This window comes from Aulonocara stuartgranti (genome assembly GCF_965226115.1).
Source record: "Aulonocara stuartgranti genome assembly, chromosome: 9".
NCBI classification, from domain to species: Eukaryota; Metazoa; Chordata; class Actinopteri; order Cichliformes; family Cichlidae; genus Aulonocara; species Aulonocara stuartgranti.
In genome coordinates, this window is record NC_138960.1 from 6,210,848 (window position 1) to 6,229,952 (window position 19,105).

The 19,105-nt window shown below is 39.3% G+C and overlaps 1 protein-coding gene across 1 annotated transcript; it reads right to left on the reverse strand.

The window, feature by feature from the left end:
- Nucleotides 1-5,684: 5,684 nt before the first annotated feature.
- LOC309714551 (uncharacterized protein) lies at nucleotides 5,685-7,675 on the reverse strand (the record flags this gene model as incomplete). The annotated part of the gene is made up of 4 exons (XM_082547095.1): nucleotides 5,685-5,996; nucleotides 6,437-6,583; nucleotides 6,755-6,823; nucleotides 7,625-7,675. 4 exons carry the CDS (start codon nucleotides 7,673-7,675, stop codon nucleotides 5,796-5,798), a joined length of 468 nt encoding a protein of 155 aa, XP_082403221.1. The 3' UTR covers nucleotides 5,685-5,795.
- Nucleotides 7,676-19,105: the final 11,430 nt, after the last annotated feature.

The window sequence follows — 19,105 nt, forward strand, 5'->3', positions numbered from 1 at the left end:
TTGGGTAATCCACATCATTACCGTGAACACACCAAACTTTTACCTTTCCCTGGGAAGACATTCATGGCATACATGAACCCAGAAGAGCCACACATGGCTTTTCCTCAATAAAAACGCATGTGGTGCGCTCATGCTGAGAAGAGGGCGCTAAAGACTCAACTTCATGTTCCTGACCTTCGACACCCCTTGAAGAAAAGCACATATATGTTTTACTAACAGTCTGACTTGGACAATCTGCCCTAAAGTGACCTGTTTGACCACAAGAGTGACACACTAAAGGCCCACGTGGCTTGATTTCCCTATCCCGACTAGTGGAATTATGGGGGCCCTGCCTGAAATTCGTAGTTTTTTGACTGTTCCCACTCACCGTCCTACCTGCTATTACTGGGGCTAATTGTTTGGGACTTGCATACCTCTTTAGTGGCCGACGGGCGGCAAGAAAAGCGTCAGCCAGCTCTGCTGCTTGCTTAGACGTGGTTGGGTTTTGCTCCTTTATCCACGTGCGCAGTTCAGGATTGAGAACTCTCAGGAACTGCTCTAAAACAATGACATCACCAATTTCATCTTTGGACTTTTCTTTTGGAAATATCCACTTATCATACTGTTCTTTCAAGCATGTCCTTAACTCTTTAGGTGTCTCGCCATCGCCCAACGTAGTGGAGTGAAATCTTAGTCTGTAAGTCTCTGCACATATTTCAAACTTTTCAAGAACAGCTTTCTTCACCTTTACATAGTCCATAATCTCATCAATGTCCATGGCTACAAAAGCAGCTCGTGCCTTACCAGTGAGAAGTGGAGCAAGATGTAGTGCCCAGTCCTCATGTGGCCACTGGCACCTGGTTGCAATCCTCTCAAAAGTTGTTAGGTAATGCTCAATGTCTTTGTCCTCGTTATAAGGCTGCATTTTAGGCCCTTTCCAAGCTGGTGGTCTTGTTAAGGAGGCAGACTGAGTTGCTGTTGTGGCCTCCATGAAGTTAGATTGTAGCTGAGGCATTGCTGGATGCTCCGCAGTAGGCCTCAAATGCGTCTCTGGCTGTATCCTAGTGATGGGTCGTTCGTGAACGAAATGGCTCTCAGAGCCGGTTCTTTGACGTGAACAACGCGAGCCGGCTCCTTATCACGAGCCGTCACGTGGGTTGTTTTTTTTTTCTTTCTCTCACCCTCTCTCTCGCCCTTTTTTCCGCTACACTCCGCACGCGCGGCCTGTACTTTGCGCTGGGAAGAGGGGGGAGGGGCGTTAATTACACTCGCAGTATCACAGGAACAGAGCCAGAGAGAAAGAGAGCAAGGGACAACAACTTCACATTAGAAAGGTATAGTAATCATCCACAACTATTTTCAGTTGCAGATGATAAAGGATTCAGAAATCATGCAGGCCCATATGACAGAGAATGTGCATCTTCTTTTTGTTTTAATATTTTAATTTATATTTAATTGTGTTGTGGTTTGCAGTGCTTTGTGTTGTTTCACGTTAAATTTGTTTAAAAGGAAAAAGCTGAAATTTAAATAGTTAAAAGTTTAAAATGTAAATAGTTGTTTTTTGTATTATATGATTTATTTATTACATGTTATGTGGAGTGAATAAATAAAGTATATTTATGGTGGCCCTTAGAGACAAAGCACGTGCAAACTCCAAAACACGTACGAACTCCAAAACACGTACGAACTCCAAAACACATACAAACTCCGAAGCACGTACAAACTCCGAAGCACGTACAAACTCCGAAGCACGTACAAACTCCAAAGCACGTACAAACTCAGAAGCACGTACAAACTCCAGAAGCACGTACAAACTCAGAAGCACGTACAAACTCAGAATCACGTACAAAAGACAACAGAAGTGTTCCAGAATGCTAGGCGCAGTGTTGAGCTTTTGTTACCTAGTGGCTACACAAGCCAGGAAGTATCAACAACCAGATTTGGTGTGTGATAGTAACTGGTAAATGAACTTTTTTTTAAATTATTTGAATAAATATGAGTGCTTGTCTATAAATACACAAACAATACACACATGCTTTCAATTGTGTAATTTAAGTGATCTGGGTAGCTCTGTTTTGGAAGTTCAGTTAACGCTAGAAATGCATCTTGGAGTTTGTACGTGCTTTTTGGAGTGTGTATATGCTTTAGAGTTTGTACGTGCTTTGTCTCTAGGGGCCATATATAAACATATATAAATAAAACCACTTTTTTTACATTAGTGATTCCTTTTCTGCATAATTTTATATTATTGTTAATGATAAATTAATTAAAGCAACAAAACAACCTGACGAGCCGGTTCGGAGCCAAAAGAGCCGGCTCTTTTTAGTGAGCCGAGCCGAAAGAGCCGGGTCTCTAAAAAGAGCCGGAAATCCCATCACTACTGTATCCCAATTCAGGGTCTGCAGCCTTAAAGTACGCATTTCAAGTCCGATTACGTCACAGCGGCGCGCCGAAGGCTGTCCCAATTCAAAGGCTGCTCGAAATGCGGCCCTGAAATGCATCCTTCATTTCCCTGAATTTTAAGGCTGTGGCAGCGTAGACTTCGTGGCCCAACATATCCCAGAATGCATAGCGCGGCGGTGGGTGTGGATAAAAAACGGCGAATGAGGGGCGGCCGAAGAGTAAACTTTAAGTAAGTACTGAATATTATGTCACTTATTTATGTGCAAATGTTTAATAATGAAGAACATTAAAACATTCCTGTTGGCCACATGTCGGCGAAGTTATGTGACATTAGTGACGTTTGTACTAACTTGGTTTTAAAGCCTTTACTTTAAAATATATGCCGTTCAATAGCTGAGCTTAATCTGACAGAGAATGATCAAAGCGCATGTAGAAAGAAACAAACAAATGAACAAAAGATTTTCTCCTTCATTTCTGTCAAACAAAGCTGTATGACACGTTTCCAGCTGTTAGTATCATGGTTGCTAGGCAACCTGGGCAAGGCAACGGAGGCTAGACCATCCCATTTCACAAGCCTCGCACTTCCGGCCTTAGCGGTCTTTGAGTACGCGGCCCTTGAGGATCGTTGAGGCTGCGTACTTTAAGGCTGCAGATCCCGAATTGGGATACAGCCTCTGTGTCAGCTGTTGCACCTTCCAACAGCAGCTGGCGCTCTCTACGTGGAGCTGAGTGAAGTGGTGCTGAATTTTCCACCAGCGATCTTCCTTTTTTTTTTTTCTTTCTCTTTTCCTTCCCCTTTTTTCCTTTCTGCCCATCCCGTTTGGCTCTTTTGCCATCAGAATTGTTGTCTAAAGGCAAAGAAAGATGCCCAACGGATTTACTTTACCAAATTGACCATCCCAGCCTTGCCGTAATGGTCCATTTGATTCACCTTTTATTGTTTATTTTATTTTCACTTGCTGAATACGGGACAGACTTGACTGGAGGAAAGAAGGGGAGACAGACACCAACTTCTGTCAACTCACTGCTACTGATCAGGCACCTCACTCCAGGAAGACAGAGGGCTGCAAGCCTGTCATCGTTTCCAGTGTGGCTTTGTATTCTTGGGGTAGCATCAGATTTTTCCCACAAATATTCAAAGGTAACACTTATTTTAAGCTTAGTTATTAAATCAGAAGTCTTCCCTTGTGTTAATTTTATTATTTTTTTTATTTGTTTTTGTTTTCTTTTAGATTTATGTGCAGTGATCGGATGTGGTGGAGCTTTGTTAACTGTGTGGAAAACATCTGTTTGTGATGATATTTACAATGAGGCTTTAAGGTGACAGTTTCCATGTAATTTCAGTCCTTTTTCTAAACAAAAACATTTTTTAATTAACATATTTTTTATTTGTTTTACCAGCACATCACTGGTCAAAGTTAAAAAGAGCCACATGTTACACCAACAATGAATTTTTGACTCTGTTTGTGTCACCAGATTTTACAAACAATATCAGACCTATGAAATAAGTAATTGCACCATTTTTGGATAAATGTGCAATTATATTGTTTTGTATTTTCAATTGTTGAATAATTATGTTGTAGAACAAACTCAATCTGTTTAGCCAAACAACATAATTTGTTTGGTTAAATAGTGGATTTGTATAATTTTAGTCTATAAGTACAGCAAGCTGAATTCATACAAACACACAGCTCTAAATCTTGAATTGTAGGATGCACAATAATGATCATTTAATTATTATGGACATTTAAATCAGAATCTATTGAACCATTACACATATTCTTTATAGAGATTACACAACCTCAAAATGCGAAAAACAAACAAACAAGTGTTTAAGAGGATAAATAAAGAAAGCTCAAAGTGTGTTCGTATGAATACTGCCTTAGTATGGGGTGTCAGTAAGTACATGAGTATAGAATAGGTGTAACAGTGGTTTTCCACATCTGTGCTTAGACTGCTCTAAAAATATATAGATAATGGGTCAGACATATAGTTTGACCCATTAAGTCTATTTGAAACGTTTATGAAGTTCATGAAGATCACACGCAGTCAGATGTGTTTCTGTTTATCATTTTATGAGGTCACACAGCTGATATGAGTTTTGATCACAGTAGAACCATAAAATTCATGTTAATGAGTCTACTGTTTCCAGCTACTTTATGATGAATTTTATCCTGGTCACAGCACTATGTTAAAAGCTGTAAGAGGTAAAGTTAACCCAATTAATACCTGATCATAAATCACTCTCTAACACAGGGCAGTGATTATTTTTCAGTGTAATTTATTCCACAGCAATGTTCTTTATTTGATCCCTGTTTCTTTAAATATGTGCATCAATTGTTCAGCTGTGTGACTCTCCGTACCTGAAATATATCACAATGTGAACTTCATTTCAACAATATTCTGTAGTTTATCATCAAATCAGGAAAGCTAAACTAAAACTAAACTAAATGGAAAAAAAGAAGCTCTTGGGAGTTTTAATGAAGTTGTAATGTTATTTATCCTTGCCATACGGGATGTGCACACAACTCCAGCAAATCAAAGAATATATTTTGTCTCTCATTTCCTGTTTATATATGTATATATTTTTGCAGTTAATAGCCTATCATGTGTCTGCGCATCTTAGGGCCATAAATGTAAACATGGCAAACAAGGATGTATTCACAATTCCAACGGATGCTTCAATTGTTTGTATAGATTTTGGATTAATTTGTAATGTAATTAATGTAAATGAATGTAACTATGTAAAAATCGTGTTTCTGTTCTGTGTCCTGTTCTGTTTGTATATGTGTGTGTGTGTTTTCTTTTTTTTGTGCTGCTGAAACAAACAAATTTCCCCTTGTGGGACAATTAAAGGATTATTATATTCTATTCTATTCTCATTGATATCATGTCTACCCAGAAATCTCAAGTTCATCATTTTGCGCTTCCACAATTATTTGAATAAAAAATTAAAAGAGCAGGAATGTTAAAATGAATATTTATTAGATTTTCAAAACAGTTAATTATGGTACAGGGCTAGATTCTAATGAACAGTCTCTACTTTATAATAAAAAACAAACAGAATAATTATTTTATATACCTGTGTATATAAATTTACACAAAGGTCTTCATCTTAATATATACTTTATAATAAAAATAAAAGCATACACAATGGAAAATGGCAAAATTACCCTGAATTGGGCATAATGGACACCAACTAGAATTTGTAAACTTGCAAACTTTTCATTTATGTTGCTGTCACTTAAGCATTTAACAATGTGTGATTAATTAAAGATTATAAATACACAGAAAATATTAACTTCATTGTTTTTAATTTATAAAATATAACATTTTATATTTTTGAACAAACAAACAAGTAACAAACAAAGGAACAAATGAATACATTTTTTAAATTATTCACAGTGTTTTTTTTAAATCTGCATAATTTGCTTCCCCTTAATTTGAACTTTTACCCTGACCGCTGCCTCCTCAAGTTCATTGTCAAATGGTGTCCAGAGCTCACTGTTGATGAAGAGGCTCTGCCCATCATCCAGAAGAACCTCAAGCTGGTTTGGCTTGTCACTCATGGCCACACCAACGATGAGGACCTCCTCTCTGTCCTCTACTTTTGTCTGTTGACAAAGCATAAGCACATATTTAGCCCTGCAAACATTCCCTTTTTTTTATCCAAAAAGAAAATCTATGGTCATCATGTGGTTTCAGTAAGCCACCAAGACATACACATTGTGTTTATACGTTTATATGTATGTGTTACATTATGCATTATATGATGCATGATCAATCATGCAGGTAATTAAATCCCAAAGACATCTTGGGATTATGTTCATCTGGACATCTATATATATGTGCGTGTGTGTGTGTGTGTGTGTGTGTGTGTGTGTGTGTATAATAATTATATATATATATATATATATATATATATAATTATTATTATTTCATATTTTGACCCAGACTGAAAGAATATGTAGTTACATTTCAAAACCTAGTTCTAAACATTTGTTGATAAGACAATGCTGTGAAATATTGGTACAAAGGTTTAGCTTCTTCATACCTGAACCTTCGTATAAGTAGTGCTGTGCAGCTGTGGCCCATATGCGGTGCGGTTCAGCTTCATGTGGGAGAGGTTAATCTGGTCTCCCACATTAAAGGTGTGAATTCCTGCCTCCCTCCAGAGGCAGACTGATATGGTATAACCATCCTGAAATCACAAATATGACAGAATTATAGATTTATTAATTAAATAATCCAAAATCCAGTAACTAGAAAAAGAAAGCCCACAGCCTCATACACTCTGCTCATGTACCAGCAATGTTAAATTTGTCACATTAGTTTAACCAATTTCAATATAAAACTAAAATTGCATCATTACCTCCTTTAGCTGGAGATTTCGCAAGGGAACGTGCTGTTTTCCCAACACTACGTCCTTTACTGCAGAAAACTGAAAAGTAAATTGAAATAAAATATCAATAATAGTTAGTGTATTGATATGTGGTAGGTTTTTATTTCTTCAGTAAGATTTTTAGATTATATTATTGCTGTTATTAAGTATTCTTCATTGAACTTATCAGAAGCAGTTTATTAGGATGTTTTTCATGATTATGAAACAGCTTGAAGGAAATCTTTCTACAAACAATACATTTGTAACTTAGTTGGATTCTTAAGTGACAGCAACATAAATGAAAAGTTTGCCAGTTTACAAATTCTAGTTGGTGTCCATTATGCCCAATTCAGGGTAATTTTGCCAGTTTCCATTGTATCTGCTTTTATTTTTATTATAAAGTATATATTAAGATGTCTGTGAAGGTTCTCAGTCATCCAGGTCATCGTAGTCAAAGGAGCTTGCAAAGAAAAGTGTCTGGACTTCTTCTTTAAAGAAGTCCAGACGCTTTTCTTTGCAAGCTCCTTTGACTATATATTAAGATGAAGACCTTTGTATAAATTTATATACACAGGTATATAAAATAATTATTCTGTTTGTTTTTTATTATCAAGTAGAGACTGTTCATTGGAATCTAGCCCTTACAATACAAATGTATGTAGACACAATGCAAATTGGCTGCATAAATACCAGAAACGGTCTTTGGAAAATATTTTTTAAAAATTGTGCTTAACAATCTTAACAGAATTTAGTCTCTGCTTGACAGCAAAAATGAGTTTTAACTGTAAAAAAATACACGCAATAATGGGTTATTTGGAAACCTAAAGCCATGTAAATTCTGATGGAACCACAAATACTTACCTCCACCACCTCCCCTTGGACTGTGATGAGCCCGCCACTTGTGGAGCCCATCTTCAGAGGTGTCAGTGGAGCAGGAGGATGTAGAAGATGCTCTGCTTCGGTGAAACGATCCTCACTAACAGTTAGGTTTGCAGCCTTAAAAAATTGGGTTCGTGCAGTTATATTTATATTGTATGGTGGGGCCGGGCCCCTGAGTTCATACCCCCTCATTATGTAGCATCCCCCCTGCTGGATTTTAGAGGAGAATTCCTCAAATATTGTGACCTTGGTCACAGTCTGGGTATCTATGATGGCTGCCACAGTGTTCTTTTTGGTAATCAGGGGTGTAGCTGTCCCATCTTGGAAGTGCCAGCTAGTGACCCTCAGCTGGTCGCATGATCTTAACATTTTGAAATGCAGTGGGGGTGGCCAGAAATACGGTGTGTCAGGGCGAGTATTTAGAAGCTTCATCAAAGCCATTCTGAAAAAAAGGCAACACAAAAAATATTAAAAAGTTAATACATTTCTGTTACAAACAAGGGTCATATAATATGGTAACACCTGTAGATTTTGTGCAGTCTCTTTGCTTTCTGATGTCAAACAAAAGTCAAAAATACCTTTCTGAGGTTCCCGCTTAAAAATGACAGGCCAAAAAACCCAGGCCTGTCTAAAAGTATTTTTCTGATATTAAATACAATGTTGGTTTTAAAATAAAGCTAACAGTTCTAAGATTTCATTGAATTAATGCAAATATTACAGCAAAGAGAGTTGGTCAAAGTAACTGAAGACTGAACTCATACTCATAGAACCAATGAGATGTTTTTTCTTACCAAATTTTTATTCATTTATTTTTTATATTTTCTAGCATATAATGTCCTTTGAAAATATGCTGGCAATACACTCCAGAAAATAAGGAATCATCACATGAATATTATCTGTGCAAAGATTGATGCTGCTGAAGTGAAACACAGTGAAACAACAGTTTTAGTTAAGACAAGGCTGGGTATTCATAATTTGTGAATAGCTTCTTTGGCTCTAAATTTGTGAACAAGAAATGATTTAACTTTATTTAAATGCCTAAAATATTTGTTGTTTGTTGGAGATCCCCCCCCCCCCCCCCACACACGCACACACACGTAATGCACTTGCATAGTTCCTGTGGCTGTGGCTCTTTCTATTGGTCCCCTTTGTTAATCATTTGAGCCAATAGAATGACAGTAATCTAGTACGTTTTCATGTCAGTCACAACCTCTGTAACCGCGCAGAAAATGGCCTTTTTTTGACGAGTAATGGCTCTGAGGCATTGTGGGAAATGAAGTTATTCAGAATATGGTTTCCATTAGGTTTTTGTCTAACTCTTTTAGCTTAATTCCTATTGGTTATTCAGTTTTTGTATAGCTTAATTGAGAAAGTGCTAGAAAGTGTTGTTGCCAGGGCAGAGTGCCAGCCTTAAGCAAAGTTAGAGACTCACAGCTCAAACTTAACATCTTAAAGTTTATAAAACTGTTATAGATCTTGAAGATTTGTCAAATTCGTTAAGATCTTAATATTTCATATAAAAAATTAGGACTGAAATTATTCTTCATTAATACATTTAGATCTTTTTTTCAATTAAACACCCATGAGACAATAAGTTCATCAACTATGACACCCACTAATATATTACTGTCAATAGTAAATGTGAATTTATTGATAATGAATTTCTCTGCAATAGAAACGTAACATAGGAAAAAGAAAGAAAAGTCAGATTAAGTTTTGGTACTTTGACAGTCTTTATATTGACAGCAAGTTAAATGGCTAGATCTTGTGTTTTGCCCTATATTGTATTATACATATTATAAGGGTAGTAAAAAAAACACCCTCAAAATTCAATCCGGTTGTTCAGTCTTACTTCACTAGCCGTGTCTGGACCTAAACTCCATATATCAAATGATCACTATGGCATTACTGAGAGTTGAAAAACTGTCTAAAGTCTTTCATCTTTAATAAAATGATCAGCGTTCTGCTCTAACATCCAGGCATCCATGAAAACAGAATTTATGACATTTAACGGAGTTAGAAGTCGGATACTGTTAGGTGTGGCTGTGTGCAGACAGGAATAGGACCCAAGGTGCAGACTCCGGAGACAGAACTTAAACCAAAACAGCTTTAATGCTGAACTCAAACATAACATAACTGGGGGGGAAAAAGGTCAAAAATAAACTAACACCGGCGGATTGACAAAACACACAGCAAAATAAACGGTAGATCGCGACACGGACACAGAGAAACACAGGGCTTAAATACACAGAGGGAGCAATCAGGGAATGAGTAACAGGAGGGAAACACAGCTGGGGCAAATCAGGCCTAACGAGACAAGGGGAAGCAAAACCAGACACATTAACATCAGACATGGACTTTCAAAGTAAAACAGGAAACGAATAACACAGACTGAACAAAGACACAGACTCGCACGCACTGCAACAGAGGGAACAGAGACATGGGACCAGGGCAGACACAGACACTGACTGGACACGGGGATATAGCCACTAAGGACACACAGAGACGCGAACTAGACAAGGGGATACAGCTGACAGGGGAGACAGAGCAGCTAAAGAAGACAGAGACATAAACCATAAGACAGAACTCAAAGAAACCAAAAACTAGAAAGTATAAATAATATAATAAACTCAAAACCCCTGGGTCAACGACCCAGGCATCCTAACAGATACTTACGTTTTATGAAGTTTTTGAGAACAGTAAGAGCCGTCTGTGTCCCTCGAAGTATCTTGGAAAGATTCAGAAAGATCAAATAAGGTTCCCGCCGGTCTTTAAGTTACAACTTGTGACGTAATCTGTTGTCACCCGCCCTGATTGGCTAACTACGATTGTGTTTCGTGATTGGACTGCCTTGTGCTGATTTTATGTTATCACTGTTTTCGGGTTTTTTTGTTTGTTAACTCGTCTAAATTTAATTATGGAATTATCATTACTATTTTATAAGACTCAAACGTAAAATTTGAGATTTATAAAATCTGTTATAGGGCTTTGGAGTTAACGTCACGCCGCAATGCATTGTGGGAGCATGCCACCATTTTATCAGGCCACGAATCAAAACAAACACACTCGTTTGGACGGAAGATACAAACCGTACTTAAAAGCAGCTCAAAACAAAAAGAACTTTATAGACTCAGATTGTGTCGGATGAGAAGAGACGGTACTTGCAAAAAATAGCGTGCATTGGAAATGTGGACCCGTATGAAAAAACGGCAGTGGAGCAGAAACCCCGAAGCCTGATATATTTCCGTACCTGTGGAGTCAGCGCATACACAGCGAACCATTTCGATTAACCAATGGTTGGTTACAAGATTTGGCTATTTTTAGACTCCACGTTGTGAATACGTCATTCAAACAAAGGTAAGTCAGCTTGAGTACTGCCAGTAAAATGCGTTTGATTTCCCTCCGAACATTCAGATTAGTGCAGCATAAATTCATTCATGAGGGGAAATTACAGTGAGAACATGTTGAGGCTCTGTTAGATGGATAACATAGTGAGTTCAGTACACTGATATGACTGATATGTAAGCCCAGCATTAGAGTGCCTCTGTGCTGGGCAGACACTGTGCGATTTTTGGCCCATTTTGAGCCGTTTTTTCAGTCGTGCGGCCGTTTTGGTGATCGGCCCGATTTTGGCCTGCCTCGTGCATCTTGTAGTATACGTGGGGTAACGAGAAGCGATTAACACCTCACGACCAGCTCCCGATTATCAATCGCTTGGTCCTGCCTCGGGGCCGTCGTGAGGGTGTCACCGCAGCTTCTCACACTTCGCACGCGCAAACACAAATGTCAGCGAAAAAGATGGAGCAGCACGGCTGTGCAGCGTGTGATCTGGACACAAGCGATGGAGGCACAACTTGTAGAACTTTGGAAAGCTCACCCGAGCCTTTTCGATGTGGCCTCACAAAATTATCACGACCACAACAACCGTGAAAATAGTTGGATAGACATTGCTGCTCAATCACAGCTGCCTGATCAGTGTTTTTCATTAGCAATTTAGCAAAGTTGATGGCGGTGGTGTGCGTGTCTGTGTGAGTGAAAGACAGAGAGGGGGAGCGAGCGACAGAATTTCTGTTATAACCTTCATTTTATGGACGCACAGTGTGAGCACTCAGGTCGCATCAGAGCATCGGGCGGTATAGTGTGAGACCCTGCATCGTGACCTATGAACTTCTAACCCCTGCGAGTCAACCGTACAGTTTGAGCAGGAGCTGAATCGCGCTACTGACAAAATCGCACAGTGTGAGCCTTGCTCTTTCAATCAGAAATGAAGCTGCAGGTTGTCTCTTCACACCTACACCGAGACAGAGCAACAGTGAGACAAACCCAAACAGCACTGAGATTCATATTCAGGCCTGACCCTTTAATGTTCTTTTCTAACCTGCAATAAATAATATGTTATATGCTTGTTTGATAAGTATTTTTTTAAAAAAATATTTGTTATTGCTTTTTTTCAGGTGTTGGAACCCTATGCCAAAAGGCACACTTATTACTATTGCTCGGATTTAAGGGCATCCACACTATTGAGATCCTGTTTCTCTTTATTCTTTATTTTTCTTTTTCAAGTTGCTTCCGTACGTTTTTGGACTTTAACTACTCCTTCAGTTTTCAGCCGATTTTCTCCGTTCAAACTATATACTGTTCTGCTCTTTCTGCTAATGGGTGCTATGACTTTTGGTGTTTATTACTATTATACTTTTTAAAATATTACACTTTTTTCCTTTAATTTGTCCCATTGAAATGAATGGAAAACTTCCACAATTCTGCTAAAACTTTCTTGTCTTTGAAACTTAACTACTTCCTCATACTTTCACCTAGAAACTCCATTCAAACTTTAAAATGTTCTCAAATGATTGGGCTTTTCCTGTGTGATTCAGCTTTTTCATATCTGTTACTGTTTTCATTTAATGCCTCTTTAAGTCTTCAGTTGCAAAATTGTGATTTTTCACAAAATACATGCGTTGCTATGGTTGCTATGCAATTAACTCAGAGTGAGCCCTCGTCCATTCTGAATTTTCTCTTCATGTCCAAACAACTTCTTGCTACTCGCTCAATTTCCACTCAACTTCCACAAATTATACATCAAAACGTAGGTATTTTTGCTGGCTTTCAGGAAATGTCACTATCATTGTTGTGGGAGTTACAGATTTTTTGCAAATCTCCTCAGAGCAACAATAAGTCTCAAAACTCTCCATTGAAAGTCAATGGAGAGTTTATTCAAAATCACCGCTGGATTTCTCTAATGAGAGGCATTTTCAAATTGTCATATCTCCTTAACGAAGCGAAATTAAGATATGAGGCTTGTCCCTGTATATCTTCAGACACTCCTGACACTCACAATTCAAGAATTATTTTCTCACCTATTACCATTCTGAGATGAGTTAGACTTGTTTGAGGGGTGGAAATCTGTCCCTCGCTCAGATTTCTTCAGATTTCAAACTCTGGAAATGAGGCACTTTTTTCTCTCGTCATATCTTTTTGATGGATTTCCACAGAGCCCTGAAAATTTCCATGACTGTTCGCCAAAGCCTGATGTTTGTTACGGTGAAAGAATGATCTTGGCATCGTTGCCCACCTCTCAATTTTAAATACACGTAGACATTGAGGGCTAGCAGGAGGGACCATGCGCTTACCTGCTGCTCTCTGGCAGGTAGCTCCATGCCCTCCTGGGTTTTAAATGCACCTTAGAACACACATGCATCAACATTACAATGAGCGGGTGGAGGGAGGTTTGGAGTCTTCTCTCACCCCCGTTCTCTGCGACCTGCTGGAGCAGGGGGGCTAGGAGGAGGAGTTGGCCGTCCGACTGCGGTCTGGAGTGTGGAGCCTTCCTGCTGCTGCGGAGTCGGGGCGGTCTGCCTCCCCCCACCGCAGGGAAAAGGGAAACACCACCTGGGTCTGGGTGCAGTTCCCCCCTCCAGGGGCGAGGGCACCTAGACCCGGTTTGTAGAGTACGCTTGGGGAGTGTGATCGTGTGTACAACGTCTCTTTATGTCTGTCTCCACGTTGGTTGAGTGTGGAGTAAGTGCATATGAGAGCATGAGGGTGGGAATGGATGTTTGTATCTGTGTGTGCCTGTATGTCTGTGTCTATATGTCAGGTTGGGTGTCAGGCGCCACCTCTCTGGGGACATCTCAGGCCCTCCAAGGTTTGGAGGCCTATCTCCCCCTACCACCACTTCCCCTGCCAGTGGCGGACCCCCTCAGACATCGGTGCGTTGGTGGTTCTTTGTGTCCGGGGATGGGCGTCCAGGTACACACCGGCTCACTCCTTGGCGGCCGCTTATCGGGGCCTGGAGCCTGGGGCTCGCTCGGGCCACTTCGGAGGTGGGGTGCCCCCGGCCTCTCAGCCTGGGGCTCGGTCACTCAGGCGCAGCTGGCTGCCGGCGGAGCTCACGGGCGCGTCACTGCAACTCCCCCTGGCTTCTGCTCCGCGGCTGCTGAGTGAGCCCTCATCTGGGACTCTCCTCAGCTCTTTCCGGGACAGTGGCGCAGCTGCCCCTCTGTTGGTCTTCCTTGGTCTCTTGTGTTCTGGGGGCCTCTGGATGTCTGGAGTTTTGATCTCCTCCACACCTGCTTCACGCCCTGGAGGACGGGGCTGTGGCCCCCCCACACCCTCTAGCAGATTATTACATGAAGGAACCTTTTAAAAAACAAAAAACAAGCGCGTCCATGCTCACAGGTGTACACACGGGTGATCACACCCACAAACTACACCCTTTTTGGCTCCTACCTCAAAGCACACTGTGTTCTGTTGATCTTATGTGCTGCACAATAATGTTTAACATTTAGTATTTACTGTCATATTCCCATATATCATTGTGATGTTGTTTATTCTATTACTCTTGTTCTCTTCTGCTTGCTTTCTTTTTTCTTTCTCAGCAGGTGATCCAGGTGATTGATATATGCATTTTTTTTTCTCTGCCCGTTCTGTTGGTTTTTGTCTTTTGCCCTTCTCCCCCGTCCCTCTTCTCAGCTGTTTCTCTTTCCCTCTTTCTTTCTCCCCTTCTTTCCCCCAGTCAAGTCTGTCCCGTATTCAGTAAGTGAAAATAAAATAAACAATAAAAGGTGAATCAAATGGACCATTACGGCAAGGCTGGGATGGTCAGTTTGGTAAAGTAAATCCGTTGGGCATCTTTCTTTGCCTTTAGACAACAATTCTGATGGCAAAAGAGCCAAACGGGACAGGCCAAAAAAAAAAAAAAAGAAAGAATGATCTTGATGCTCCATATAGATTTAGAGTTACCAAAGGTTGTTTGAGAGCAAGTCAAGGCAGTTTTTGCTTCGCCTCTACTCAGTTACAGTGTATTACAAGTCATATATCTTTAATAATTTATATTTTATCTCTGAATTATGAAGACCCGAAGATTCCCCCATCTCTTCTGAACAAAACAATGTCTGAATGACCGTTCAAGCCTCTACGGTTAGGAAATTATGGCCATTTGTTCGAGGGGAATCCTGAATGTCAGAAATACACTGAAGAAAACACACCTCTCTCTGTGTCTGTGTGTGTAAGGGCTGACTACAGCAGGTGCAGCTAATTCAACTGACCTACATATACCAAGCCCAGACTCTCAACAGCTCCTGTTCCCTTTACTCTCTGTGTATGTGTGTCTGTGTATCAATATTTCTCCTATGTTTAAGTATTACTCCTCAATCATAGTATTTCTGCTAAAGCAAAGTACTTCTACTACATCTTAGTACTTCTGCTAAATCATAGTATTTCTGCTAAATCATAGTATTTTTGCAAAATCATGGTATTTGTGCAAAATCATGGTTTTGGGGCCAAATCCTAATATTTCTGTTATTTTATAATATATGTGCTGAATATATTATATGTGCCAAATCATAGTATTTATCCCAAATTATAGTATTTATGCCAAATTACAGTATTTCTGCTTAAAAGCAGAAATAGTCCTTTTTAGCAGGAATTTCTGCCAAAAGATAGTATGTATGTTGAAACATAGTATTTCTGGTAAACCAGAGTATTCCTGCCAAATCATAGTATTTGTACTGAAACATAGTACTTCTGCCCAATCATAGTATTTGTACTAAATGATAGTACTTGTGCCAAAACATAGTATTTGTCCCAAAGCATCGTATTTGTATGGAGTAATAGTATTTCTTCTAAATCATAGTATTTCAATCAAATCTCAGTAGTTGTGTTAAAATGCAGTATTATTGCCAAATCATAGTATTTGTACCAAATCATAGTATTTTTGCCAAATCGTGGTATTTGTGCCCAATTAATAATTCTGTTATGTTATAGTATTACTACTTAGTTGTAGAATATCTGTTATGTTATAGTGTATCTGCGGAATATAGTATGTGTGCCAAATCGTAGCATTTATACCAAATCACATAATTTGTGCTAAAACATAGTATTTCTGCCATATTGTGGTATTTGTGCAAGAACATTGAACTGTTATGTTATAGTATTACTACTAAGTCATAGTATTTCTGCGTTGTTATAGTATTTGTGCTAAAACGTAGTATTTCTGCCAAGTCATAGAATTACTGCAATTTCATAGTTTTTTTTAGGAAATCTGTTATGTTATAGTATTACTAGTAAGTCATAGTATTTCTGCCACATCATAGTATTTGTGTGAATTTGTATACTGTAATATCACTGTATTATGTAGTGGCTAAGTAGGGGCTGTTTACAGTGGAAATAGGTCATCTCTTGCGTTGGACTGCCCTCTTGTGGCGCCTTTTGGGTAGTGCCTTAGTAAACATGAACCCTGTAAGAAGTGGTATCAGACTGATTTGTAGTGGAGGAATTTGTTGCCAGTTTTCTTAACCTTCCTGCCTTCTTGGGACCTTTTTGTGCCACTGCTATGTGTTAAATGGCTGCCATTTCCACTGTGTTCAGTGGAATATAACCAAACTTGCCACAGGATAGTTTTTACCTGTCAATGTTAATATTCCAGTGTGAATTCCTTAAATCAGCCTAAAATGGCTGAGCAGCAGAAATCCCCACACCCATCACCCTGGGGACCATTTTCTGCCCATTGACTTCCATTATAAACGCTATTTTTCAACCCCAAATTATCATCATATGATTTTATTTTTTCTTCTTTTCTTGGATGTCAATGAAGACTCAGGGCCTTGAAGTTTTAATTTTTAAATTGCAAAAAACATGCAAAAAAAATAATGGCAGGTCAAAATGTATGTTGGTGCCAATCTTTGGTCCATCTAAAGGCCTACTTATAATGACAATCACATATTACTTCAACTGGTTTTTTGTGGAAATATTTAGTTTCGTTTTTTGGTTTTTGGGGCTTATAACACAGGGCGCTCATGTAATAACACTGGGATTTGAAGGGTTAAAACAACGAAAATATAATTAAAACTTTACATGAATATTTCAGGGAGAAGTAGTTTTACAAGGTTGGCTTATTTAAAGTGGAATAAAATATGGATATATGGTCTTTTTATGGCGTGGCTGAGAATGGTCCCTAGGGTGATGGGTGTGAGTTTTCTTAATCATAGAAACCACACCATATCACCTCTCCACATCCTCCTACTATATGCCATACCTCCCTGTACCATCCATCTGACCGCCAATAAACTCCACCTGTGGTAATCTAATCCCTGGATGTCAGCCTCTCCTTCTGACCGAGGATAGTTACTATTGCAGCACCACCCAGCATTAAACTGACGTACACCATTCTGTACAATAGTATTTGTGCTAAAAAGTAGTATTTCTGCCAAATCATAGTATTACTGCTATTTCATACTATTTAAGCGAAATTACAGTGTTTCTGCAAAAACATGTTTGAGGGGTGGAAATATGTCCTCCTCTCATTTTTCAAACTCCGAAAATGAAGCCGTTTCTTCTCTCGTCATATCTCTGCGACGGAGATACAAAGAGCTATGGAAATCGCAGTCAAAGTACACCAAAGGCTGCTGATTCACCCAGTGCAAGAATTATGCTTCTATCCCACCTAGTTTTTGAGTTACACGACGTTTTGTAACTCCCAAAAACGGCGTTTTTCACCTCTCACCGCGATCAAATTCTGACTGCTGATCACCCTCTTTTTTAAGGCGCCCCGCCCCCTTTTCAGGTGGCGCGATTGGTAATGACACGGCTCTTCAGACCAAAGGTCATGGGTTCGATTCCACCTTGGCCCACATGGTTTTTTTAACTACAAATTTATACACTATCACAGACCGGTAATTCATATTGATAATTTACTATAATTCTGCAAAGTTTAATGATTTTAGCAGCTTTTCTAATATGGACCTCAGATTCTTGTTAACAGTCTATGGCAGAAATACATACAAGTACACAGCCTGATGAAGCAGACAGAAGCAGTACCTCTGATTGGTTCAGTATTTTCACCTCTTATCAGCACAAATCTCAGCCTCTTCTGCTGTTTTCATTAGAATTTTAAGCTTTTCCACCTTTTTTCAGTTACGTGAGAACCAGTTTGGCTCAATGAGTAGCTGAAAAATATCAGCCTCTTCTGCTGTTTTAGCAGGATTTCAGAGTTCAGCTTTTTCACTTGTTTTAAGCACAAATTTCAGTTTCTTTACCTCATTTCACAACAAAGTTCTTCCTCTTCACCTCTTTTCTGCTAATTTGAGCTTCTGCTCCACAGTGCACATTTTCCCTCTCATCATATCTTTGCTTGTGACCAGAACTCATTTGGCTCAGAGGGTAGGGCAGCTGCCGTGAGACCCGGTGGCAGAGGTTCGAATCCTACCTGTGACAGTTGCTACACATGTTCCCTGCTTGCTCTGCTTTCTTGACACTCTCCAGTGTGTCATTACACATACAGCCATCTTCAGCAAGCACTTCTGCTTCTACACCTCTTTTCAGCTCATCTTTTTGCTTCTTTACCTCTTTTCAGCAGAAATTCTTCTGATTCACCTCTTTTCTGCCAAATGTTTAGCCTTTTCACCTCTTATCAGCACAATTCTCAGCCTCTTCTGCTCATTTCTTTTTTTTTTTTTTTTTTTTTTTCTAAATGACATCAGAAACAGCAGTATGCGACATTACGTGATGGCAGAGCTTCAGTTCATCCTTTGTCTTTTTTTTTTTTTTTTTTTTTTTAATAAATAGGACAGGGGGAATGAATGAGAGAGAGAGGGGGAGAGAAAGAAAGAAAACCAAAGGGGAGAAGAGACGGTGAGAAGGGGGGGAAGAGAGAGAGAAAAAAAAAAAAAGAACTCCTGGGTCACCTGTATGGAGAAAAAAAAACAAACAAACAAAAAAAACAAACAGAGGAGACAGCAAACAACAAAGAGCAACATAATAATAGAGAAAACAAAGCACCATCACAATAAACTAGCTAGTCATAGATATCAGTATTTACTAAGTAATAAACGATATTGTGCAGCACGCAAGATAGACAGCGCACAGTGTGCTTTGAGGCAGCAGCCAAGAAAGCTTTAGTCCGCGTCTGTGAATACCCATGTGTGCATACCTGTGTGGATCAGCATGCTTGCATTCCAAAGGTTT